Below are 25,002 nucleotides of genomic sequence, written 5' to 3'. Positions count from 1 at the left end.
GCATCCAGTAATCGAAGAAAAAAAAAATAATAATAATAATAATAATAATAAATTCGTACTATGATTCTTTCTTGAATAAAAATAACACAGGGTATATTAATAAATTATTAATAATACATACGTAAACATTGAAAATGATTTTTCTATGCAGAATCCAAGATAAAATTTGTTCGTGGCGTAGGAGTTGTCATATTGAAACCACCACCAAAGAATTTCTTTTGTTTTATCGGTAGTACAGCTGGTAGTATTGATTCTGTCAAGGACTTCGATCTTGTTTCCTTCTCCTTTTGTAATTTCCTTTTCTGTGCGTAATATTTCATCTTCAACTCGCACATCTCTTTACTCATCCGTTCGACATCGAATTTGTATTCGTTTATTTCAACTTGATACATGTTCAATTCGGATACCAGGCACTGAGTTAAATCAAAAAAAAAAATAAATAAATATTATCAAATTGACGATTGATATTTGTAAATATTTTTACACTATGTTTGTGATTGTAAAATAAAATAATTCCTTTTTTTAAATATTAATATTTAATTTGTCAATATTTTCAAATACATTAACCGCGGTATTTCAAATAAAATCGGTTGAAGATTTTTTCTTTTTTTTTTTTTAGAATTTACTCGTAAAAAATTATTCATCACTTTTAACATTTTTAACATTTATTTTTAAATATTGACCCGAATCAATCCAATATTACAAAAAAAAAAGGAAGAAAAAAATAATTCAATAAATAATTAAAATTCGAATGAAATATTTGAAATAAAAATGTATCATCGTACCTTCATTTTATTTCCTCTTTTTCTCAATGCTTTTTGAGTTTTATTCAAGGCCATAGTTATTTGTGGTCCTGGTTGTTTGACCAAAATCTCACGAAGATTCATATATAATTTTTCCGTATCTTGTATTCTTTTTTCTTTATCAATTATCAAAGCTGACATTTTGATAACTCTCTTTTGTAGAAATTGAATCTTGTTCAACATTTCATAAGCCGGTGGATCAGAGAACTAAAACAAAATATTTATAGAATTAATTAACATTTAAATAAAGAATATATCGTAATTCTTATATTTGTTTGTTTTTTTTTTTTTTTTTAATATTCATTTACTGAAAAGTACAAACATAGTAGATGCATGTATAGAACCAACAAAGTTCAGTTTTATGCATATATGTATTGAAATAAAGAATTTAATCCAAGTTTTTCACGTGAAGGTTACAACAAAATAAAATAGAGAAAAAGAAATGTCAAAAAATTGCATATTTAATAGTCGGAATTTAAAAAAAAAAAAAAAAAAAAGAGAAAAGAAATCTTCGTTATTCATTTATGACATCATTTGAAACATTGTTTTATGTTCAATTTCATATTTTAGCAATTGATACGTAAGTCGATAAAGCGAACTTTTCAAATAAATCAAATAGGGGAATAAGAAGTGAGGGATGAGGGAAAGAAAAAAAAAGAAGAAATCAAATTGATCACTTGAAGTTTTCGCCAACGATGAATATTCAACGGTGTTTGAACTTCTTCTTCCAATGCCATGACCTTTAATCTTTCTTTAGTAAGATCTCTGTTCAAGTGAAAAATCTCATGACGCATATCCGAAGTATTTTCTATGCTTTTGGTCAGTAAAACTTTCTCAGTTCTGAGCTTGTTAACTTCTAACTTGAGCAATCTGATATCTTCAAGACGTTCGTTATATTGTTGCTTGCCACGTTGCAATGTACCGTTCAATATCTTGATCCTGTTATATTGCAAACAGAGCTCGTCATTTCGTCTAACCAGCTGAGTACCAAGAATATCTCTTTCGTTCATGACATTGTCGATATCTTTCTTATGACGAGCTATGTCTCTATCCGCTTTTAAAATCGTCTGTCTAAGACGTTTCTCCTCTTCTTTCATTTCTTCAATTTCACGTCTCAAATCTGAAATATCCTTACGAGCTGATTGTAGATCTATCTTTAATTTTTCCTTCTCTCTTTCGATTCTTCCAAGTACTGAAATATTTATAATCAATTGATATACTTCCAAATATGTTTCTTATATTCATTTATAATTTAATATTAACTAATATTAAATTATAATAATAGTATCTTTTTTCTTTTATCTTCTTCTTAATAATTAATTAATATTATATATAATATAATAATAATATAATAATATAATATAGATATAATATAATAATATAATTATAATATCATATAATATTACTAATACAACACCGTAGTGTATTTTATATCCAAATGAAATAAAAATTTCTCTCTTAATTCAAAAAATAATAAATATTTTATATTAAAATTTGAACACATTAATCTATTGGCCAATTTTATTTTATATTTTTCTTTTCTTTCTCTTGTAGTTTTTTGAAATATTCAATAAAGTAATCAATTAAACTAACCAAATTCTTTCTTAATCAAGTCAGCCTCCTTCGTTGCAATATCCTCTTTCAATTGTTCAATTTGTTGAGTCATGATTTGTAACTTGCTCTTAAGTTCCTGAACATCCTCCTGAGCTTCCAATAAGCTTTTACTACAAGCATTCCTCTCACTACGAACGACCTCAAATAAGTTCTGCTGCTGACGGTACTTTGCCTCGGACTCATCTAGTCGTTTCTTATAGTCCATGATTTCTACTTGCTTCAGCTTAATTTCGCTTATGTAATCGTCGATCTACATACAGAAAAAATTATTTTTAAATAATATACCTATTATATATATATTTATATTATTTAAAATTAATAATAATCTATCCTTAAACATTTAATTATAAGTTTTTAATTTTCTTTTGAAAGAGATGATCACTCACAACTTGACCTTTGAACAAAAAAATTAACATAAAAACAAACATTTTTTATTTCATGCAATTCTTAAGCAACATCCAACACCCTTCTCTTGCCATTTGTCATACCCAAAAGGGATGAAAGTGGGGGTGATATAAAGATATTTAAAAATTACATTAAATTATAATGTTTTTTTTTTTTACAAATATGTCAAAAGAATCGTGTTACGTAATATAGTATATATATATATATATATGTGTGTGTGTGTGTGTGTTATATAACAATTTTCAAGATTTCAACATATCACCGTATTCGTGTTCGTATTGTACATATCAGTGATGCATTTTATCGATCTTACTGAACTTTCCATATTCATTCATTTCATGCTTGCTACATATCCAAGAAGATTATATGCGTTTACATCGTAACATGAATGCACACATACAAACTCTATTATTCCAGATTTTAAGCGTACAAGCATCTTCCATGAAGCGTTTAATTAAGCTATTAAGGTGTAGAATATATTACATTATCAAATAAAAAAAAAAATAAAAAAAAACAAAGAAATTACAAATGATAAAATAATTATCTTTATAATAGGATTAAAATAATTCTATTAAGTAAATCTTATTATTAAATAAGATATAAATTAATGTTTCAATTAAAATTTTAAAAATGATAATTGATTAGAAAAAAAAAAAAAACAATATTCAGATATGTATAATAATTTTGTGATGATTGAAAATGAATGTATGCAATGTTAAAAATTATTTTCCTTTTTTATGATTTGAACAAAATCATTCTCTATAATTTTATTCAATTAGAACCATTGTCCATTGAAATTAATTTTTACCTATATTTTCATGTAATTCATGTCCTCAATATTTTCTCGTGTTTATTTTTTTCTTTTTACCCCCTCCTCCCCCCCCCCCGCTTTCCTGAGGGGGGATATCGTAATGAATAATTAACGTTCAACTTTATTACTTTTTTACGAGGTCATCCGGGCTATTGTTAAAACAGATAATTGCACGATAATTAGATCGGAAAAAGTTCTTTTAATGATCGTTTAACCGTCGAATATATAATAAATATTTTCTATAGACAAATAACGTTATAAAATATTATTATAAAATATAAATTAATAAACTAAAATGTATGTGTGTGTATGTATATTTGTATATATGTTTATAGGTTCGATATACTATTAACGAATAATTGAGAAATCCAATAGAAAGTTATGTTATATAAAAGTAAAGTTCTGAGATTATTATTACTTTTATGAAAAATAATGTTTTCATTAAAATTTCATAATTAAAATGGGATTATTACTTTTTTTTTATATATATATATTTTCAATTTATTAGCAACAAAAAAGATATTTTTCAAACAAAAATCTCTTCTTTCTCTGTGTGAAAATATATTTTATTTTATAATATTTTATTTTTGGTATGCTCAAAAATACGAAGAATTAAATTACAAATGAAATAAAAATATATTTACAAAAATACTTCTCATATAAAAATATAAAAAAAAAGAAAGAAAAATAAAATAACAAAACTATTTTATTTAGAAATCTGAACATTTTCGTAGTTATGTAGTTATAAATTAAAGAATAATAACTTGTATGTGTGGACATCGTAACAGTAGTAGTAAAGGAATTAAATTTGAAAATCTTATTTTTCAAGCATTTCGTGACATTATACTATCTCCCTCCATTTCCCTTTCCTTCCCGCCATTAAATTAAATAATAAAAGAGAGATATATACACATAAATATGCATTCAACTTACTCGTTGAGAAAGTTTTCGTATTTCAAAATTACATTTAACTCTCTCCTTTTCAATAATTTCTATTTTCCTTTTTAATTCATTTTCCCTATATACACCATTATTAAGCTCGTATTCTAATTTCTTCTTGCTTGCACTGACTACCGCCATTTCGTGATCAACACTTTTAATGTACTCCTTCAAATTTTCAATAGTCCTTGCAAAGATACTCTTATCTCGCATCAATGACTCGGACAGTTGCTTATCCTCGAAATGCTGTTTTTGAAGTAATCCCATCTCATAATCAACGTTCTTTACATTAGTTATTGCTTGTTTCAATTCTTGTTCAAGTCTACTTCTTTCATTATCAATTTTCAAAAATCTTTTCTCCAATATATCCTTGTCCGATTTATATTTCATACTTCTTTCATTAGCTCTACAATGAAAATAAAATTCGATAATTAAAAATCAACGTATTAATAAAATGTTTCTTTTTTTTTTTTGTTTTTTTTTTTTGACATTACTTATTAAGTTCATTCTTAAGTAATCTATATTGTTTTTCCTTGTCGGCAATTTCTTTGTCCAATATATCAATTTGTACATTGGCATTTTCCAAATCCGCTTGAAGATTTAAATTTTTTATCGATAATCTGTTCAATTCCTTTTGCGTTTTATCAAATGAAACCTTTTGTTCCTTTAATTTGTTCTCCAATTTTTTAATGTTATCCGTTGCACTTCTCAATACTTCGTTAATGGTCTGTATAATTGAAATGAAATTGATATTAATCAAAGTTAATTCAATTAAAAAATGATTTAAACTTACGTGAAACTCTTCGTTTTTTATAACAAGTTCTTCCTCACATTGTTGAAAATCATCTTCCAATCTTTCCTTAGCCCTTTTTTCTCTTGAAACCTCACTCGTACGTATATCTAACATTTCTTGCATTTCAATGATTTTTTCTTCTGCCGTAATATTTTTATTTTCAAGTTCATTTGTATATTGTGACATATTTTTTAATCTCTCTTTCAATGTTACCACTTCGCCTAATAATTTTTCTCTTTCTCTCAATAAGCCTTCCCTTTGTTGGCTTACTCCTGATCTACAATTTTTATTACTATCAGTCAAGAAAAAGTATACTCAAAGTAAAAAAAAAAAGAACACACACACACCGAGTACGTGATAATTGAATATTCTCGTTGGTTCTCTACGTTGGTTTTTCATTTGTGTCTATGTATACATCTCTATATATATACAATATATAATATACAGAGTGAAACATTTAAATAAAATCATCTAAATCTTTGTCTAATCAGATCAAAATATTGAAAAATATTTGTACCAATAAATAACAATTCTTTTTTGTAAATATTTGTAATTTAGTTTTACATACTGTATCCATAAATAACGTAGCAAATATTTACATAGAACAATTTTCCAACAGTTCACCCTGTATAACCAAAGCGAATTTTATTTGTAGACTTTTTTTGTACTTTTTTTTTTTTTTTGGAAACCGGCGCACGTTTCCCTCGGGTTTTACTTGTGTGCACGCGAGACGAATTTAATGAAAAATACTTTCAATAAAATCGGTACAACCCGTTTCTCATTGTTACTCATTATATGTAGCCCTACCAATGGGATAGGAAAAGCCAACGTATAACAAGGAATATTAATTACCTTAGTGTTCATTGACCACTGACCTATATTTAATACATAATAAACAAAAATAAAAATAAATTAAAAGAAAAAATTCCGTTTTTTAATAATATATACGATCCAGAATATTATTTATATCCCAATATTAATTATAATACACAGACGATGTCATAATTTCTCAAAAGAGAGAGAGAGAGAGAATAATGTAAATAAAAAAAAATTCGATTTATATTACGATTGAATTATTGAAATAAACTACAAATGATTTAATATATCAAATCGAGTATAAACACAACGATTAATAATTTGAATCATTTAAATTTACAACTTACTCTTCTTCACCGGCAAGTTGTTTATTCTTAACTTCTATTTCATGAGTTAATTTTGTTATATTCAATCTTAAGTTGTCGATAACTTCTTGCGCATTTTGTTCACGAGTATGAGCAGCATCAGCTAATTTCAATGCTTTTTCAATTTCTTCTTTGAGTCTTGTAATTTCGGTAGTATCGGTCTCAACTTTGATCGTCAATTCGTTTATTTTTTTAGCATTCTCTACGATCTGGTTCTAATAAATTACATATATATATATATATATATATAGTATATAAGTATGTATATATGTATCATCGTTAGCTTTCCAATAGCTTCATCAATCTTTCTTTTTTATTATGTATATATACATATATTCAAAGAAGTTTACCGTTAAGGAAGAACATTTTTCCGTAAGTTCTTTTTCATTCTTATGAGATTTGTACAAAAACTCGTAAAGTCTTCTATAATCGTCTTCGAATGCTGCTAAAGCATCATTAGTTTTCATTTCTTTCATGATCTGTACAAAAAAGTATGTATTATTTATTTAATTATTAAAATCAATATATATTTAATTATAAATATAAATATAATATAATTTGTATATAAGTGACTTGAAAATTTTTAAACCCTAATATTCGGGTTAAACTAAAACTTTCATTTATAAAACAATATGCAATATAATATTGATATTAATATTATAAAAATAATATTAATACTCTATGGTATATATAATTGGTATGTAATATATATTTAATATTTAATATTTAATATATATTTAACACTAGATATACCAGACCAGTCATTTTGACTGGTCGAGCCATTTTAATTCAAAACTTCTATTTCATGTAACATTTGTGTTCTTTAAATAATTAATCGTTTTGTTATTTAAAAATGTCTACAAATCCATTTATCTATTAAAATTATTATTGTTAAACAATTTTGTTATTTTTTAAGAGTAAATAAATACTGGCAGCCTCAAAACGCATTTTTTTGTAATACACCAGTCATTTTGACTAGTGTGGTAGAAAATGGTGGTATACTGAAAATGGTGGTATATCTAGTGTTAATATAATTGATATATGGTATATATTTAATACTTTATGATATATAAAATATTATTTGAGTGCATAAAAATAAAGAATATAATTAAAAAGAAATATTATATATTTAGTGGCGATCAATTGCTTACCCTCGCATAATCATTTTCCAAGTTACAAAACGTGCTACTAGCTGAACTACCCTCAGAAGATGATTGACTAGTCTCGCTTCCATCATCCTGAAAGGATCGTAAAAGTTATCGTGAAAAAGTACTTCGTAAAAAACTTTACTCGATCACATATTATCACCTAGCCGCGCATTGACGCGGTATACCATAGATTGATTTTATTCACAAACCCATCCCATTAAACCTTCACTTCAAAATTGTATCTCACTACATAATAAAAATTGAATATTACCGATTTTTAAAGTAACACCAAAATTCATTGCAATTCAAATTACTTTTAAATATTTTATATAGTCAATCATTTTGTTCATTATTTATTAATTTATTACAAATGTAATTTCTTTCTTTTAACGAAGTTGATTTGTAACGAGAATTTCAAAACTTCGTTTTAAAAATTGTGCTTACCGCTCGAGTTGCGCGGTTAGGTTAACAATAAAAAACGATATATTTGTTTTCAATTGTATATTAACATAGAATTTTTTTCTTCTCTTTATAATCTCTTTTTCCTCTTTCTCTTTCGTCTTCGTTTCGAATTCTTTCGCCATCGTGATTTACAAAATAAAAATGCAATTAAAGTTACACAATTATATTGAAGTAAAATTCAAAACAAATGACTGACGATCTTTCTTATCTACTTCGAGATATCGATCGATTCGATCGATATATATTTGAAATTATTTTTGGAGCGAATATTTAAAAATGAAAATTTGCTTACTCCTAAATCCGCGTTCATTTCCATGTCCATCATGATAATTCTTTTTTTTTTTTTTTAATTACTTACAAGTAAATTAATTATATTTTAATTATTTAATTGTATGTTTTATCTTTATTAAACTTTTGTTTTAAATGCACGAAACGTTATTAAGTTGCACGTGCTAGCTGGCACACAGTGTATATGGAGAAACGTATATAAAATGAGTATATTAGGTATGCATCGTAATCTCGTTTTGTCGATTTTATAGTTATGTTGTTTCTATGGTTACCATGAACTATCGTTAAATTCCTACGTCGATGAATCTTTCTCTCTATTGTAAATGCAAACAAATCAATATTTCAGAAATCTCCAAATTATTTTCTACAAAATAATATTTACCTATAATAGGTATACTCTCGATTGATAAATATTTACCGACTGATTTTTTTTATATATATTTATTTATATATTTAATTATTTATATTTATATTCATTTTCAAAATATTTATTATTATTATTTTTTTTTTATTATTCCTTCGATTTGTACACCGTGAATGGTCGATAACTTACCCGAATGATCGAAACTTCGAGTTACCATCTAATGATAAAACATTTTTTTTATTTATTTTTCAAAAATATTCATTATTATATGTTTTATTATAATTTTATTCGAATCCTATTTAAGTAATTTGTAATTTGGCGCTTTAAAGTACGTAATTAAAAACAATATCTATGACGAATGATTTTAAAAGGAAGAAATATTTTTAGACCAATCATATTCTTCAAATAGTGCATACCAATTGAAAACTTTTCAAAATAAATAAACTATAGAATATAAGAAAATCCAAATAAAAAAAAATTAAATTTAAATTGATAAATTAATTGTATAAAAAAAAAATTCAACATTTTTATATAGATATAATAAATTTCAAATAACAATATTTTCCTATGATTCTTTTTAATCCGTTATTAATGCATAAATTAAATTATAAAGTTGGCAACACTTTTAGCGCATTTCTCAGCTATAACCGCCATTATAAAATGTTAGCACGAGTACAGAAATGCGTATGAGACAGTACTGATTTCGATATGTATTTCTAAATTACATTGTTACATTAACGAACCGATTAATAATAGATTTTTTTTCACACGCTCGTCGTACATGTTTAATTATTGTTTGGATATATATGTAAGTAAATTAAAGTAATTCGGCGCGTGCATAACCTTACGTTGTCTTAAAAGTTTATATATAAATATAAATGTTGATCAAATATTACCTTGATAATTTGCAAGAAGTATGATGGAACTTGAAGAAGTCAATTGCGAGGTAAATTTAATTATTATATATATATTATTATTATTATTATTATTATTATTATTATTATGATTATGATTAATGAAAAATATAATAAACTTATATTGTCATATTTCTATATATCCTTTGTGTAATACAAAACTATTCTTATGAATGTATTTATAATGATCAAATTCAGATTTAAAAAGTAATTATTGTTATGATTGAATATATATATATATTAAAATATATAATGAATTATATTATTGTCATATTTCTAAGTGCATTTAATTATTCTTATAAATGTTTGTGTAATAATAATTCTAGACTTTGAGAGTAAGTGATCTACGAAAATTAATATCGGATAGATTGAAAAATTCTGATGATGAATATGGATCGTCTGTACATATACAAGATTACGATACAACCAATAATTCTTTGGGAGGATTTTTAAATGGAACGACATACGCATGGATGAGCAATGATTGCCATTTAATAGTTTTTAATGTTAAATTTGGAGAAAACATTAATTGTTGCTGGACATTTAGTGAAAGGATTACATGTGTATCTGAATTTCCTACACAACCAGGACACCTACCATTACTTTTGGTTGGCTTAGACAATGGTGCAAACAAAATGAAAGATTCATCCGGATTATTATGCATATTCGATTGCAATACGTCACGTGTATTAAGAGCTATACGAGTAAGTATTATGAATTTATAATAGAATTTATATATGAAACTTTTTAATTGAAAAGAAAAATAAATTCAAATTATTATCATTTAGACACCTACTGGGATTGAACGAGTTTGTGTCGTATCAGGTGGCACCGAATGGGAAGAATTAAATGATAAAAGAACGGATAATATTTTTTGTAATATGGATGGCATAGCTTGTGTAGTTTTACGCAATCTTCAACACATAATGATAGATTTACAAAGATCTTCCTGGGATGATCCAAATTCTAATAATTGTATGGATGAAACATCACCGGCAGAATTAGATTTTTCCTTTGAACAAAATTGTGATAGAAATAAAAGTTTGTCTAGTAAAGAAAAGCATATGGCATATAATTTATTGAATAATAGTATGTATTAATTATATTTATTTGATATTTTATAAACATTCAATTGAATATTAAGAAGTATATTTTGAAATTTTTACAGATATTGAAAAATATATTGGTTTTAACAGAATAGAATTTGAATCATATCCATTGATGCAAGAAGAATTAACATCTATGATTATTTATTCTGCAAAAATTGGATGTATAATATCTGGATGTTTGGGAAGAATAATGATTTGGCAAAAGAATGGTTCTATAGCATGGATTAGTCGACCACTCGATGAAAACATGACTATAACTCATTTGTCATTATTAGAACCTACGGATGACCCTAGACCATTTTATTATTTATGGGTTGTATATGAAGATGAAACTTTAAAAATGCCACCGATTCTTCGAATGTATGCTCTCCTTTTCGAACGTAAATATTGTGAAAAAGGTACAAACCTTTATTTCAACTTGGAAACAGAACCTTGTCTTAGGTTTGAATTTGAATTAGAAAAAGAAGATAAGATTATTAGTTTATCACCTATTGAAAGAGAAGTTAATCCAGATCAAGCAGATTCTAATATAAAACGAGGTGAAGACAATTTGTTGCTTATTGCTTCAAACGATAGATTACTATTATTTGATCTAAATCAGTGGTACAAAGAACAAATGCCTCAAACTATTTATGATTGTAAAAATCCAAACAGTATATTATCAATGTATTGTACAAGATTTCAAGCACAATGTGCAGGCGATAAACTACTTAGCACGAGTTACATACCTTCTACATTACGAGAATTTCCAAATAATAGACCATGTCCAACGGAAGAATTATATTATCCAAATTCTTTATCATTTGAATGGGCAGAACTTAGTACGATGAGATTAATGACTTGGTTGACACGCGGTATTCAGACGGAACTTTTACGTAAGATGGCAATTACAGGACCTGTCATATTGTTACAACCTAAGGAATTATTTCATAAGTGCCTTTCTGTTGGGCTGGTGCCATTTAATACAGAACTTTCATTTATTAACGACGAAAATTCACAAAGAGAAGTATTACTTTCTCTATGTCTTGAACAACGTTGGACTTCATTTTTAGTCAAATGTGCAATGGAATGGTCCGATGGTAGTGCCTCGTTTCTTTACCCATCATTTATAAAATGGGGTGTTCAACGTGCATCGTCTATCAAAATAATGGCAGATCGTCTTTGCATTCCATTATTTGATCAATCGGATAGTAGCATTGGCGAAGCAGAAATGAAAACTTTACGATTTTGTTCTCAACAATTAGAATGCTTGTCAAATGTTGTTGGAAAATTGACACTTGAAACGGATGATATGATAAAACAAAGAAGAGCACTAAGACGTGTATCCATTTATCTTCAGGTATTACTTTGGTTTTATGACGTCGGTTTATTACCAGAAATACAAGATTTAGATGAGGAAAGACAATTACCACTTTCATTATCATTTCGAATTCCTTATCCTTATGAAAAATTGATGTCAATTTATAATGAAAAAAGAGATGCAATTAAAAATAATACAAATTATGTACAGGAACATGAAGGATTGTTTATTGATATGTTAATTAATAAGGAATGTCCTATTTTAAAATCACAATGGGAAAGAGAGAGTGGAGATGTAAATGTCAGTGGTTATTATCCTCCTCCATCATTGCAATCGTTATTAAGAAGTTATCTCACTGATTGTTATCAAGCAGAGATAAATGAAACTGAATGTAAACATCAAATTGTGATATATCTTTTAATGGATTTGGTTATGCTTTTGCACGAATCTTATCCTGGAGTAGATCAATTGATAAAGTATCCTTCAGCATTTAAAATGAGTCCAAGTTTAATTAAATTAACACAAGCATTTTGGTTACTCGATCATGATGATTATAAAGGATTTTTGAATATGATGACTGGACAATTGGTTTCTGATTCTGATGTTAAAAGTTGGCATCACGAACATATATTACGTACATTGGTAAGAAATGATCAACAAAAATTAGCTTTAATGTATTTGAGAATTAGAAAGCCACCTATATTATCAACCAGTGATCAAAGTGCAATAGTAAATTTATCTGTTCAACATGGCTTAGTTCAATCAGCCTTTCACTGCAGACCACCGTCACACTATGCACAATTATTAACGTGCTTTTTCGAAGCTTGCAAATCATACAATAAACTTGGCGATATCTTACACCTTGCATTGGAACCAGAGGAAGAAGAAATTTTTGTCAAATTTTTACAAGAGAATAATAAATCGGATGACATGAAAACGCTTTATTATTTACAACGTTGTCGTTATTCAGAATTAAATAATAAACTTCTCTTAAGTCAATTTAAAAATAACGTCCCAAAAAATATGCTTTCAACATCTGCTGCAATGCTTAAAGCATATGATTCAACGTTGCCATCAGTAATAAAACAATTATCTAGTGGTATAACTAAAACAACTTTTGAAACAGATTTAGAATCTAAATATCCTAGACCTATGTCTCATTACAAATGTATTAATAAACAACAAAGCATTTATGAAACAGTCATTAAAAAGGCCAAAGAAACATCATTCCCAAGTGGCAAATGTCGAATACCATTTATCACAGCTCCGTGTGCATCATTAAAAACCAATGAGAGTAATATAAATATAAGCTGTGTCTTATTTCCAACGGTGGCATATAAAAATCGTAGAAAACGTACTTTGGACGAGATATATGAAAATGATAATAATGAATTTTCAGAAGGAACAAAACGTAGAAAATTATCGAATGACGCAGATACAGCAAATACTTCAAGTTCTCCTAATTTAACTGTTACATTCGATACACCATTAGTCAAACGAAAAAGTAATGTTGAGAATAATAAAAAGACTTGTATAGAGACACCACATTCAATCTTAAAAATACGTCAATTAATCCAAAATTCGACATCTCCTAATCTTTCTATTACACAATCTGTTGAAACAAATATACCTGTTACACCATTAGAGAAACAAAAGAAAATCAATAGACAAATACGATTCAGCATAAATAGTCCTGTACAGAATATTAATCATGAAAATGTAATTGAAGAACAACCCGAAGAAATAGAAGAAAAGATTCCAGAAGAAATGTCATTACAAAAATCAGATACATTTGAAAAAGATACTGAATTATTTCAAAGTCCAAATACTAGTGATAAACCACACAATGAAACTACTAAACTTTTATCGGATGATAGTCTTAACGATAAAAGTAATTGTTATCCACGACCAAGACCAAGACTTAGACGAAGTTATTTAACTGGAAAAAATACTACAAATACAACTGCAACCAATTCATCCGGTACTTCTTCAAACTTATTAAATACATCAAAAGATGCGCTCACGCATTCCACAGAAACGAATAAAATATCTTCTACTAGATTACATAGTTCATTATCAGCTACTATGTATTCTACTATGATTCTTTCTCCTAGTAGCAGTATCGATGATAATGCATCATTCAAAGAAATCGATGAAACTAATTCATTAAATCAATCAAATACACCTAATATATCACATTATTATAAAAATGCTGTTTCATCTACTCCATTGGTCAAAAATAAACCTGTTAAACTCTTAGATGATGATGATAATAACGAAGAATTGACGTTATTAAATAAGGAAGAAGAACAACCTATTGAATCATTAAATAAAAATGAAAGAAATAAAATATCTAACGATTATGATAAAGAAGAAATTAATGAGGATAGTTGTAACGAAGAAAGTGAACATGAATATAAAAGTTTACCTAATTCTCCTGAACGAGAAATTAATACAGTTGATTCTAATGTTAAAAATGATTCTATTGAAAAAAATAATAAATCTAGTAATGGCCTTCTTTCACCAAATTTGCCAAGTGTAATAAATGAATTTGATATCACCGATGATGAGTCATCAAATGATGGTAGCAAAATAGTATTAGTTTATGAACCATCACCAGAAGATGATAACAAAGATAATATTGATTCAGAAACAGATCGTCCTACTAATATTAATCCACAATCTGTATTACATTTCTCAGATGTTTCTAACATCACTGAAGATGGATCAAATAATAGTAATGATGTCAAAGAATATAATAATAAAAAAGATATTCGAGACAATGTTACTGTTAGAACAAATAAAAGAAACTTGAAAATAGATAAAATTAATGAATTAAAGAACGTCGAAGATTCTAGCAATGATTCGATTTCAAATGAATTATCATCACAACAAGTTATCTCAACTCGTCGAAATGTATCTGAAATTGAACTACAGAAAGAAAATAATATTACTTCTTGTACAATTAAATTGAATAAAATATCAACAGAAAGTAAAGAAGAGACTACTATATTAGAAGAAAGTATTTCTTCAAGGATGACGACCAGATCTAAAAGAATCAATTCTTCTTCGAAAATTAAGAAAGAAACTATTTCTATAAAAAGTGTAGATGAATATAAAAGTAAAGAAAAATTAGATGATACAGAGAATAATACGTTAATAACTACACCTGTGACACGAAGAACTCGAAGAAGTTCATCTCTCGCTAAAGATATTTTTCCTATTACTAAAATTGACAAAGAATCTGATGAAACTGTAAAAGATAAAGAATTAACTAGGAGAGTTACACGTCGTGCTTCTTCCGTTCAAAAAGAATTAACTCATGTTTCAACACCAATACCAAGGAGAACAAGATCAACATCGATTTCTAAAACGGCTGATGAGATTAATGCAAATCTCAATATGTCGAAATTAACAGAAAGAAAATTATTGAAGAAGGAGGAAAAAGAAGAGAAAGAAGAAGTAGAAAAAGAGAAAGAAAAAGAAAAACCAGTAAGGGGTAGATTAACTAGAAGTTCGTCCACATCGTTAATAACACAATCTAATAATGAACAGGAGGTATTAACGGATGTTCAACCAAAACGAAAACGTGGTAATTCGGTGCCTAAGGAGTCAACAATAAAAATAACTCAGAAAGAAAAATCTATGACTCCTGACATTCCAGAAGGATCATTAACTCCTACATTACAAACTAGGAGAAGAAGAAATTCAATATCTAAGATTGTTGAAGACATTTCAAGTAGTCCAGCAGCAAACACACGTAGTCGACGTTCGTCGATTCAACCTATACCAGAGGAAATGGAAATGATTTTAAATTCTCCTCAGAATTTAAATGAAAGCAAGGAAACTTTATCTAATATTAGAACAAGAAGGGCAACTAGTGTTGATTCTTCATCGTTAGATGTAAAAAGGAGAACTCGTGGTATTCGTAAGTCAAGTATCATGGAAGATGCAATTATAGAAGAATCAATGGAAACTGAAAGTCAAATGGATTCAAAAGTTACAAAAAATACTCCAGTCAAATCTTCCAAAAGAAAAAGAACATTATCCTGCAATTAAATTAAAACCATAAATAAGTAAATAAATGAATAAATAAAAACAGACGAATCTAAAGAAAATGAAAAAAAAAAGAAAAACATAAATGAATTGTTGATAATAATAATAATAATAAAAAAAAGAACAGTTTTTATTCTCACAAATAAATAAAACACTAGACCTTACAGTTGTATTTCCTAACAGTAATATATTTCCATAGACCTGTTAATTACAATCCCCATTCATTGGTTTTTTTTTTTTTTTTTAATCTCTCTTTCTATATATATATATATACAGTATAATTCACACATGATGTGATTTTGTATATTTATTGTAATTCTAAACAAAATATGCCTCCAGAGTTATCAAATTTTTTTTTGTACACCACTTTATAATTAATATGTACATATTTTCTCTTATCTCGATCTTGTAAACAAAATAAATACTGTTTTAATTTATCTCATTAACGTTAACTGTTAAACTACTGAAAAAAAATCAGTATTATTGTTCTTGTATAAAAAAAAAAAAAAAAAAAAATTGCTTTAAAACTATCACATTTGATTGAAGCATCGGTTTGTTAATTTGACTACGAACAAAGAAAATAATTCAAATCGGATTAGAGATAGAAAATATATATATATATATAATTGTTAAAGAAAATGAAAACTAAAAGATAAACAACAACAAAATTCATACGATGTTTAATTCTGAAAATTGATTTGAAACTATTTGTTGATTTTTCAGTTTTGTGATGATGAATACATTTAAAAAATATAATCTAAACTAAATGAATAACTTTAGTTTATTAATTATTATTTAAATTTAATAAAGTCTTCTTTTTTATATATTCTTTTTTATTATCTGATAAATATATATATGTTTCATCTATACAAAACATTTTTGTTTCTTCAAATTGTATGAATAAAAACTGTTCTTTTATATATATATATTTATGTACACATACGATCTATGTTTAATGATTTTTAAAATCATTAAACGTTATATAATGATTTTAAAAAGAACAATCAATGAGATGGTATATAATAAACTATTCAAATTATATATTACTTTAAAAGGTACAAATGGTAGATGATATTGTAGTAGCATAGAGGGACCATTTGGAAAAACTACATTTTGTTATTATTTTCAAGTACGATGATGTACTATTAATCTCTAAAATTAAAGTAAATTCATTTCTATTATGCTATAAGTTAATTACTATCGTCAGAATGGTAATGGTCATCACTTTGTGAATTTAGATAAAACTTGTTAAATCTTTTTTTTTATATTAATATCAATATCTATGTACTACAAATATATATATATATAATTTAGTTTGATAATATAGATTTTATTTAAGCCGTACGAGACGCTTCTTTTCAACTTCATACACAATTTTCACAAAATCTTGTAAAATAACTCTGTAAATAATTTATTAATATACGTTTGGTATGTGTGTGTGTGTGTGTGTTGTGTGTGTGGTATGTACGTAAGTACACGCATGTGTGTGTATAAGTGTATTGAAATAATAAAAATATATAAAAAATATATTATAATAATACATGATACTATTAAAAAAAAAAATAAATTTCCAATCACCAGTGGTAATACAAATATTAAAAAGAAACAAAAAAAAAAAAAGAAATAAAAAAACAAACTTACGTCCTATATTTATTTTAATTATAATTTAATATATATATATATATAATATATAATATAAAGAGAAAGAGAAAGAAAATAATAGAGAATGAAATCTTTTTTTTTAGGCCTTTGAGAAAGATCTATAATAAAAGTTTGTTTAATGAACGATTATATTAATATTAATGTTCGCAAATACGTATGATGTTCAAAATCCCTCTAAAAAAAAAAAAAAAGTTTATATATGTTGTACATTATATTTTGTACCTAAATATCTTTATTGTTAAACCTTACGCATATAAGGTTTAAATAAAAAGACCTTCTCCTTATTTGAGCATCATACTATTTTAGTAAATCTAAATAATTATTATCATCTGGTATAAAAGCCAACATTAATGGTCTCATCTTTGGCAGTGTCATTTTATCATTTACTACATGTCGCTGATAATTAAAAAAAAAAAAAAAAAGAGAGAGAAAAATTGATTTTTACAATCACTGAGATTCAAGTATATCGAATTAGTACAAAGATCATTTGAATAGATAGTTTGAAACACTGCATTTCATTTTTGATATTTCACAAATTTCTTATTTTTTTTTTCTTCTTCTTCTTTATAATCAAAACTTTCATTTGGAATTTGTCATCTTTTCTTTATATAAAAGATAGTGGAAAGATATATATATATATATATGAAATATTAATTTTCATTAACTTTGCTCTGATTGTCAATCTAATTTGTTTTTTTTTTTTTTTTAATAACTTACTAATATATATAAATAAGCTTTATATATAATAATATTACAACCTATATAGATATATATTTATATATTTATGTATTATATATATATATCTGTTCGGTCATATACATAATTATTAATTTCGTCGAAATGATTGTTGAAACCCTGTTGGAATACAACTCTCAATGGAAACTGAAGGCAAATTTGTATGTGAGATTAAATATTCAAGAAAGTAATAAAAATATTTTTCAATGTGCCTATTAACAACAATTTGTTGTACGATAAAATTAACAAAATCGATTTAACTTTAGGAATGTAGTTCTTACTTCAGTTCATCATGCATAAAAAAAAAGGATTTGTTTTTTCTATTTCTTATTTTCACTCTATTTTTAAGAATATATTCATAAATCCTTAAATATAATTATGTACATTCGCTATTATTAATTTAAGTGTCATGCTTTACGCATATTGAATGATATTCTTTTATAATATATGAAAAAATAAATATAAAATACGAAAAAAATAAAAAAAGAAAGTAATTTAAATATTCTCTCAAAGAGCTTATCAAAATTTTTTCATTTGCTAAAGTATTTGTTTATATATATATATATATATATAGCATATATCTCAATAATTTTCACAATTAAATTACTTTTGTTCTTTGCTGTATTATAATATCTAATTTTGTTCTTAAATTTTCTATAAATTCAAAAACATTGAAACAATATTGATTGTAAAGTAATCATTTTAAAATGAGACAATATTTCTTATTATTATTAAAAATGTATTTATAATAGAGAAGGCAGATAATCGGTTAGAAAATGGTACGATTGTGTTATTGTAAATTTTAACTCTTAGTATAGATGAAAAATGGATTAATTTTATAAATCGTACTCTTCCAAAGGCACGTATGGTTTCATATTTGATGAAACTTTAAAATGTATATTATTTTTATCGCAATAATAGCATCTAAATCTTTGTAACAATATCATTTGCAAAGATGTATCTTAAATTTAGTAATAAGTAATGATTTTGATATCATCACAGTTAGTAGAGAATATTTTAACTTTCTATAAATGTATATATATATTAGCTACTTTCAATGGAGTAGAGTTAACTACATTAATCGTGTGCAATATTGCTAGAAAAAAATGTCTATAAAAATTCGTTAATATATCACGTAAGTACTTCTATCGTTACGCGATTAATTTACTAAGAAATAGAAAAAGTATTATCCCTATTAGAAATACTCTGATAATATTCCATACCAAAAAAGATGAGTATATATATATATATATATATATATATATATATATATATATATATATATATATATGTTAATTTAAATACGATAGGCACGATAATTTTTGTTTCATTGATGCTTACATCCATCTTTAACCCGTCTTTTGTGTTTTTCTTCATGTGCTTGGGAAGGAGATTGATTTTGATTTCTTCGTTGTCCTTGTATCGGCATATAACATGGTGCATTATTATCTACCATTAATTCTGCTGGTGGTGTAGGTAATGCATATGTTGGACTGACTGTATTACTTGAACTACTTGATGTATTTCGATGCTCATTTATATTATAAGTTGGATCAATAATAGCAGCTACGTTGGGTACTTCTTGTATTTCCTCGATAGGATCGTCAAGTGTTTGTATCTCTTCAGGATCTGGATATTGAGTATAATTTGTGTCATGTCTTCGATGTTTACTTGTAGTATTTCTCAAATCAATCTTATCAGGTCGATGTGGTCTATCTATTAAAGTATGTTGTTCCAACTGTTGCATCTGTTGTTTCTCTAATTTTTTTGTCTTGCTCTTTCTCTAGCCTTTCGTGCCTTAGCACGTTCTTTTTCTTGAAGCATGCGTGCCAATTCAGCATCTTGAGCTTCCATAGCAATTTTTTGATCTAATAATAATTGTTCATTAATTGGAGAATCGTGATCATTCATGGTACGTTTTTCTTCTTCTTCCTGTAACTTTCTTGCCAATTCCTAATTTTTAAATAAATAAAACAATTATTTTATTAAATAAGAAATAATATCTACACACATGTATGTAAGAATTTGAATTTATTAAAAAACATATACTTCATCCTTTTCTTCTTGAATACGTCGTTCAATTTCTAATTTCATCGATAATGTTTCATCGTCAAGTCTTAATTGTGATTTCATTTTTTCTTGTAACTCTCTTTCTCTACGATGCTCTTCCCTTTCCCTATGATGTTCTCCTCTTTCTCTTAAATGTTCTTCCCTTTCTAATGACAATGCAATTTGTCTTGCCACGACAGCATCTCTTTCTTCCCTTAAAAATACGATACTTTCTATACATCATTTCCACAATATTATATTTTAACATAAACAAATATTTATTTTACTAACTGCTGTTGTATATAACTTTGATATCTCATAGCCTCTAATTCTTGTTCTACCTTTGCTCTTGGAAGATCTTCACGTACTTGAGCATTGCGCACCTTATTACCGGTATAATGTTCTTTAACTATTAAACAAAAATATATAACAATTAATTATACACAAAGAAACATTTTTAATATAATTTATTAAAAAAACAAAAAAAAAACAAAAAAAAAATACTTACTTTCTTCATCTTGCAATCTATAAGCCAATGCTCCATCTTCGTGCACCAACCACTCCCGACATACTGTGACATTACTAGATTAATATGGGTTAACAGTGACAGTTAAAGATATATAACGTTAATCTCAAATGATCAACGAAATAAAAAACAATAAAATATTATTTATCATACCTTCGTTAACACGACCAGCTTTTGGTAAAGTATCCGAACCTAATACAGATTTAGCCATTTCTTAATTTTCCGTTAAACAGTCAGTACTCTCAACAAGAGTAAGATATGTATCTTTGTGTTTACAACCACCTTACCAAGGACCTACGTTCTTTTCTCTCCATCTTGAATAGAATCGAATAGGTTCATGGTATGTGTGTTTGTATATATGTGTTGGTAGGTATGCTGTAGTACATTTAATGCGCGCGCGTATATAACCAACAGAAGTATTACAACTTTTATATGTGTAAGTATGTAATGTACCTATAGGTGAGAGTGCACGTAGCGATCGGTAGTAAGGCGTCGACATACTTTATATGACCACGTCAACCAGACGGATAGTAGAATGCAGTAGAATGAAAAGCGTACTAGCAATAGTAGTAAAAATACGTTGTCCGATAGTAGCGTATACTATCGTTAGATATATATGTATATATATATATATAATATGAATTTGTATGAATGAATAGCGGATCACGCGCACTATCGAAGATAGTTTCACAACGAAAAAGGCCATAGCACTGAAAGGCTAAATAAAAAATCAAAAAAATATAAATGCGGACATATTTTTTGTTTTCTTTTGTAAATACCATGTGTTGGTATTTTTTTCAGCCATACGTATATGCATATATACATAATATATATATAAGGATTTAAATACAATAACATATGGTCATTTATTAAGTAGACAAGAATTTTTGAATATTGAATTAGGTTCGATTATTAAATTTGATTTTCTCTTAAATTTTTTGATGAAAATATTTTCTTAGCATATTTTCTTATTAATATTAATTATGTTTCGTTTTAATATCTTCTTTTATTTATCCCACATTTTCTTATTTTAATAAGTTAAACATATCCGGACGGATCTTCTACTTTTTTCAAAATAACTGATTCAATTCTCTGAAAAATAATAATGAAATATTGTTATAATTAAAAATATATTTGAATATATATATATAAATGATAAAAGATTAAATTGTACCGATCGTTCTTCAGTTGGAGGACCACATTTTGTCATTTTATCACGGATTACAGAAGAATCCAAACGTTTTGATTCTGCAAAATCATCTATGAATTTGTTATATTCTTCTATAGGAAGTGTTTCTCGACTAGATAAATATACATATATATATATATATATATATATTTTTTTAATTTAATTTATAATATTTATAAATTATTGGAAAATAGCTTACTGTAAATTATTAAAAGCTAATGCTGTATCAGCTTGGGTAATTTTATCATCAAATATTTGTGCTTGTCTCATCCATTTATCGCTTTGTGATAAAGAGATTCTTCTACCATCAGATTTTGGTCTACTATATTTTGCATAAGCAGTGAACTGCGATTCAAACGAAGCCATTTATTAAATTATTATTAATAATAAGATATTAAGTAGAGAAATTAAACATAAATAAAATTTTAAATTAATTAATAAATTATGAAAAATAATGTTCAATTGTTTTTTTTTGTAACTAAAGTTGTTGTAAACAAAATATGTATGACGGTAGTATTATGTACATATATATATGTGTAGCGATAGTTATATGTTTTAGAAAAATATTTCAAAGTATATATATATGAGATAACTTCAAAATTAAAATAATGTTTGTACAATTATAATTTGAAATATATAGATATAGATATATATATATATATATCTATTTTATGTTTTTCACATTTATTCCTGTATCGCTAATATAAGAAGTATATTTGCTACATCCCAAATATCAGTATAGGTAGTATCTACTAGATCGGCTAGTTTAGCTGCTATTCCTTTTGCTATATTATTATCAAAATATAAAAAAAATGTTGCACACAAGATGATACATCCTCCAAGAAATAATGAATTTGTTTTAAGAGCCATTAAGTTTCTCTTATTGACTTCAGATTTGCTAATACGACCTTGCGCTAGACACTGCACATGTGAATATAATTGCTCGTGCTAAAATTATAGATATATTGTTATTTCATATTGTTATATAACATTTCTTTATAATTACACATTTAATAGACAAACCTGTAAATATGCTAAATCCAATAATTCTATAGAAGTTTCATATATATTCAATGTATTCCTAAGTCCTGTCGCTGCTAAAAGAACTTCGATACATTGTAACGGTGTACAGAAAGGCATTTTAAATCCTATAGTTTTAAATACTTTAAATTCCGAACTAATAAGTACATTATTTGTATATTCCTTTTTTTTATCAATCCAACGTAAAATACATATTAACTGTCAGATATACAAAAATAATATCTCTCAATAGAGAATAAAGAAAAGAAATGAATTTAATTTGAAAATTATTTTAATACCTGTGATATACTTAAACTTTTAGAATGTAAATCCATTTTACTTGCTAATTGAAGACAAGATACAAGATATAGTTTGGATTTATGAGAAATTGTTTGACATATTTTAGACCATGAAGCTTCAGTTGCCTCATTTTCTGTTTTATATACTTCCCAAAAATAATTGCACATAAATTTATCATATAAATGAATTGTTAAATATTTAGTATCTGTTCCTAGTTCTAGGTGACATGTTATTTTGAAAATAGCACTTATTACAGATGCTGGAATCCCTGAAAAACAATAATAATAATAATTTTTATTTTAATGCTAATTTAAAGACGAAATTTTATATTTGTACTGTGTTTCTTCTTTTTTTTTTACCTATGAATGGCATATAAAATTCATCTTCAGCTCTAACCATATTTTCTTCTTCTTTTATAGCTTCATGAAGTTGTTCTAACCAACCATCTACTAAGGGATCTGAAAAAAAGAAAATTTATTAAATAAATTTTTAAATTATTTATATATATATATTTTTTCTAATATTTATCACATAAAAATGTATTCAAGTCAATATTTCTTATATGCAAAGTGTGTGAAACGATAGTTATACATTAAACATAGAAAGAGTTTTAATTAGTAATTACCTATATAAGCGCTATCAAAATCCATTATTTAATAACGTTAAAAACATCTATCGAATTAAATAAATTCTCATTTAAATATTTTCATTCGTACAGGTGAACTATTTCAAACTGAATACTTTAATAAATTTCGTAATAATTATTAGACGTGAGTATATCTTTTGTCTGATAATTATTTATTTGTAAATATGAATAACAACAAAATCTGGACTATATTATTCATTATTAACAATTATTAACTATCGAATAATAGTATTCGTATGACTATTAATACACGTACATACCCACACATTTTATATATTGTTCTTTTTTAATATCATCTTTTTAAGAGAATAAAAAGCTTTTTATTAGTTAAACGATTCAAATACGCCGCCTTTGCGAAAGGCTTATTTGATTGGTCGCTTAAATTTACTTCAATAAAAGAGATTTGCAATAATTTTGAATAATTTTATCAATTACTTTTTGTTCTTTGATTGGATTAAACGAATAAATTTATATGTTACATTATGTTTTGATACGTCATTACATTTCTTAATAATTTTATGGTTTATTTCTGTAATACAATATTGTAAGAATTAAAATACACGATTTGTGAATATCGACCAATCAGGACGAAGTAATATAAATGATATATTTAATTGAATATTATCTATAATTATTTTTTACAGTATATATTTTCATTGCTACATTTTTGTTCTAATAATTGCAATTA

The 25,002-nt window shown here is 26.1% G+C and overlaps 5 protein-coding genes across 7 annotated transcripts; 1 reads left to right on the top strand and 4 right to left on the bottom strand.

The window, feature by feature from the left end:
* Positions 1-85: 85 nt before the first annotated feature.
* On the bottom strand, positions 86-8,478 carry LOC107072781 (cilia- and flagella-associated protein 58). The gene is made up of 11 exons (XM_015332980.2): positions 8,449-8,478; positions 7,698-7,784; positions 6,897-7,025; positions 6,529-6,761; positions 5,366-5,642; positions 5,067-5,299; positions 4,567-4,978; positions 2,397-2,667; positions 1,481-1,995; positions 786-1,010; positions 86-413 (listed from the first exon to the last, which is right to left on the bottom strand). Exons 1-11 carry the CDS (start codon positions 8,476-8,478, stop codon positions 144-146), a joined length of 2,682 nt encoding a protein of 893 aa, XP_015188466.2. The 3' UTR covers positions 86-143.
* Positions 8,479-9,462: 984 nt separating this feature from the next.
* Positions 9,463-17,807, top strand: Elys (AT hook containing transcription factor 1 homolog). Of its 2 annotated transcripts, XM_089169989.1 has the most exons (5): positions 9,464-9,616; positions 9,721-9,754; positions 10,049-10,426; positions 10,511-10,811; positions 10,891-17,807. In XM_089169989.1, the coding sequence occupies exons 2-5, from the start codon at positions 9,725-9,727 to the stop codon at positions 16,188-16,190; spliced, it is 6,009 nt and encodes a 2,002-aa protein (XP_089026115.1). In that variant the 5' UTR covers positions 9,464-9,616; positions 9,721-9,724; the 3' UTR covers positions 16,191-17,807. The 2 variants fall into 2 exon arrangements, with proteins under 2 accessions (XP_015188481.2, XP_089026115.1); XM_015332995.2 differs by having other exon boundaries at positions 9,463-9,754.
* Positions 17,808-19,880: 2,073 nt separating this feature from the next.
* LOC107072787 (uncharacterized) lies at positions 19,881-21,454 on the bottom strand. The gene is given in 6 exon segments (XM_015332994.2): positions 19,881-20,354; positions 20,357-20,537; positions 20,634-20,847; positions 20,925-21,042; positions 21,142-21,204; positions 21,313-21,454. Coding segments are annotated over 6 exon segments (1,077 nt in total). The 5' UTR covers positions 21,371-21,454; the 3' UTR covers positions 19,881-19,911.
* Positions 21,403-22,724, bottom strand: LOC107072780 (tubulin polymerization-promoting protein homolog). Its single transcript, XM_015332977.2, has 4 exons — positions 22,548-22,724; positions 22,334-22,460; positions 21,613-22,251; positions 21,403-21,534 (listed from the first exon to the last, which is right to left on the bottom strand). The coding sequence occupies exons 1-3, from the start codon at positions 22,712-22,714 to the stop codon at positions 22,198-22,200; spliced, it is 348 nt and encodes a 115-aa protein (XP_015188463.1). The 5' UTR covers positions 22,715-22,724; the 3' UTR covers positions 21,403-21,534; positions 21,613-22,197.
* A 308-nt stretch (positions 22,725-23,032) lies between these two features.
* On the bottom strand, positions 23,033-24,912 carry LOC107072786 (cyclin N-terminal domain-containing protein 1). Of its 2 annotated transcripts, none has more exons than XM_015332992.2 (5): positions 24,575-24,912; positions 24,028-24,126; positions 23,668-23,936; positions 23,372-23,587; positions 23,033-23,296 (listed from the first exon to the last, which is right to left on the bottom strand). In XM_015332992.2, exons 2-5 carry the CDS (start codon positions 24,065-24,067, stop codon positions 23,033-23,035), a joined length of 789 nt encoding a protein of 262 aa, XP_015188478.1. In that variant the 5' UTR covers positions 24,068-24,126; positions 24,575-24,912. The 2 variants fall into 2 exon arrangements, with proteins under 2 accessions (XP_015188478.1, XP_015188477.1); XM_015332991.2 differs by lacking the exon at positions 24,575-24,912 and adding an exon at positions 24,294-24,560.
* Positions 24,913-25,002: the final 90 nt, after the last annotated feature.

The sequence above is a fragment of the Polistes dominula genome, unplaced genomic scaffold, assembly GCF_049000335.1.
Source record: "Polistes dominula isolate Pdom_NZ unplaced genomic scaffold, Pdom_raw_medaka contig_49, whole genome shotgun sequence".
Taxonomy (NCBI): domain Eukaryota; kingdom Metazoa; phylum Arthropoda; class Insecta; order Hymenoptera; family Vespidae; genus Polistes; species Polistes dominula.
Note: the sequence above shows the minus strand (reverse complement) of the source record. Positions and strands in the feature narration are given on the sequence as shown.

Coding starts and splice junctions, on each gene's coding strand:
- LOC107072786 (XM_015332991.2), bottom strand. CDS start 24,318: ATGGATTTTGATAGCGCTTATATAG. Junction 24,127..24,293: donor TTTTGATAGCGCTTATATAG/GTAATTACTAAT, acceptor TCTTTTTTTCAG/ATCCCTTAGTAGATGGTTGG. Junction 23,297..23,371: donor TGGATTTAGCATATTTACAG/GTTTGTCTATTA, acceptor CTATAATTTTAG/CACGAGCAATTATATTCACA.
- Elys (XM_015332995.2), top strand. CDS start 9,725: ATGATGGAACTTGAAGAAGTCAATTGCGAG. Junction 9,755..10,048: donor TTGAAGAAGTCAATTGCGAG/GTAAATTTAATT, acceptor TAATAATTCTAG/ACTTTGAGAGTAAGTGATCT. Junction 10,427..10,510: donor GTGTATTAAGAGCTATACGA/GTAAGTATTATG, acceptor ATTATCATTTAG/ACACCTACTGGGATTGAACG.
- LOC107072781 (XM_015332980.2), bottom strand. CDS start 8,478: ATGGACATGGAAATGAACGCGGATTTAGGA. Junction 1,996..2,396: donor CTTGATTAAGAAAGAATTTG/GTTAGTTTAATT, acceptor TAAATATTTCAG/TACTTGGAAGAATCGAAAGA. Junction 414..785: donor AAAGAGGAAATAAAATGAAG/GTACGATGATAC, acceptor GATTTAACTCAG/TGCCTGGTATCCGAATTGAA.
- LOC107072780 (XM_015332977.2), bottom strand. CDS start 22,714: ATGGCTTCGTTTGAATCGCAGTTCACTGCTTATGCAAAATATAGTAGA. Junction 22,461..22,547: donor TTAGCTTTTAATAATTTACA/GTAAGCTATTTT, acceptor ATATTTATCTAG/TCGAGAAACACTTCCTATAG. Junction 22,252..22,333: donor CTCCAACTGAAGAACGATCG/GTACAATTTAAT, acceptor ATTATTTTTCAG/AGAATTGAATCAGTTATTTT.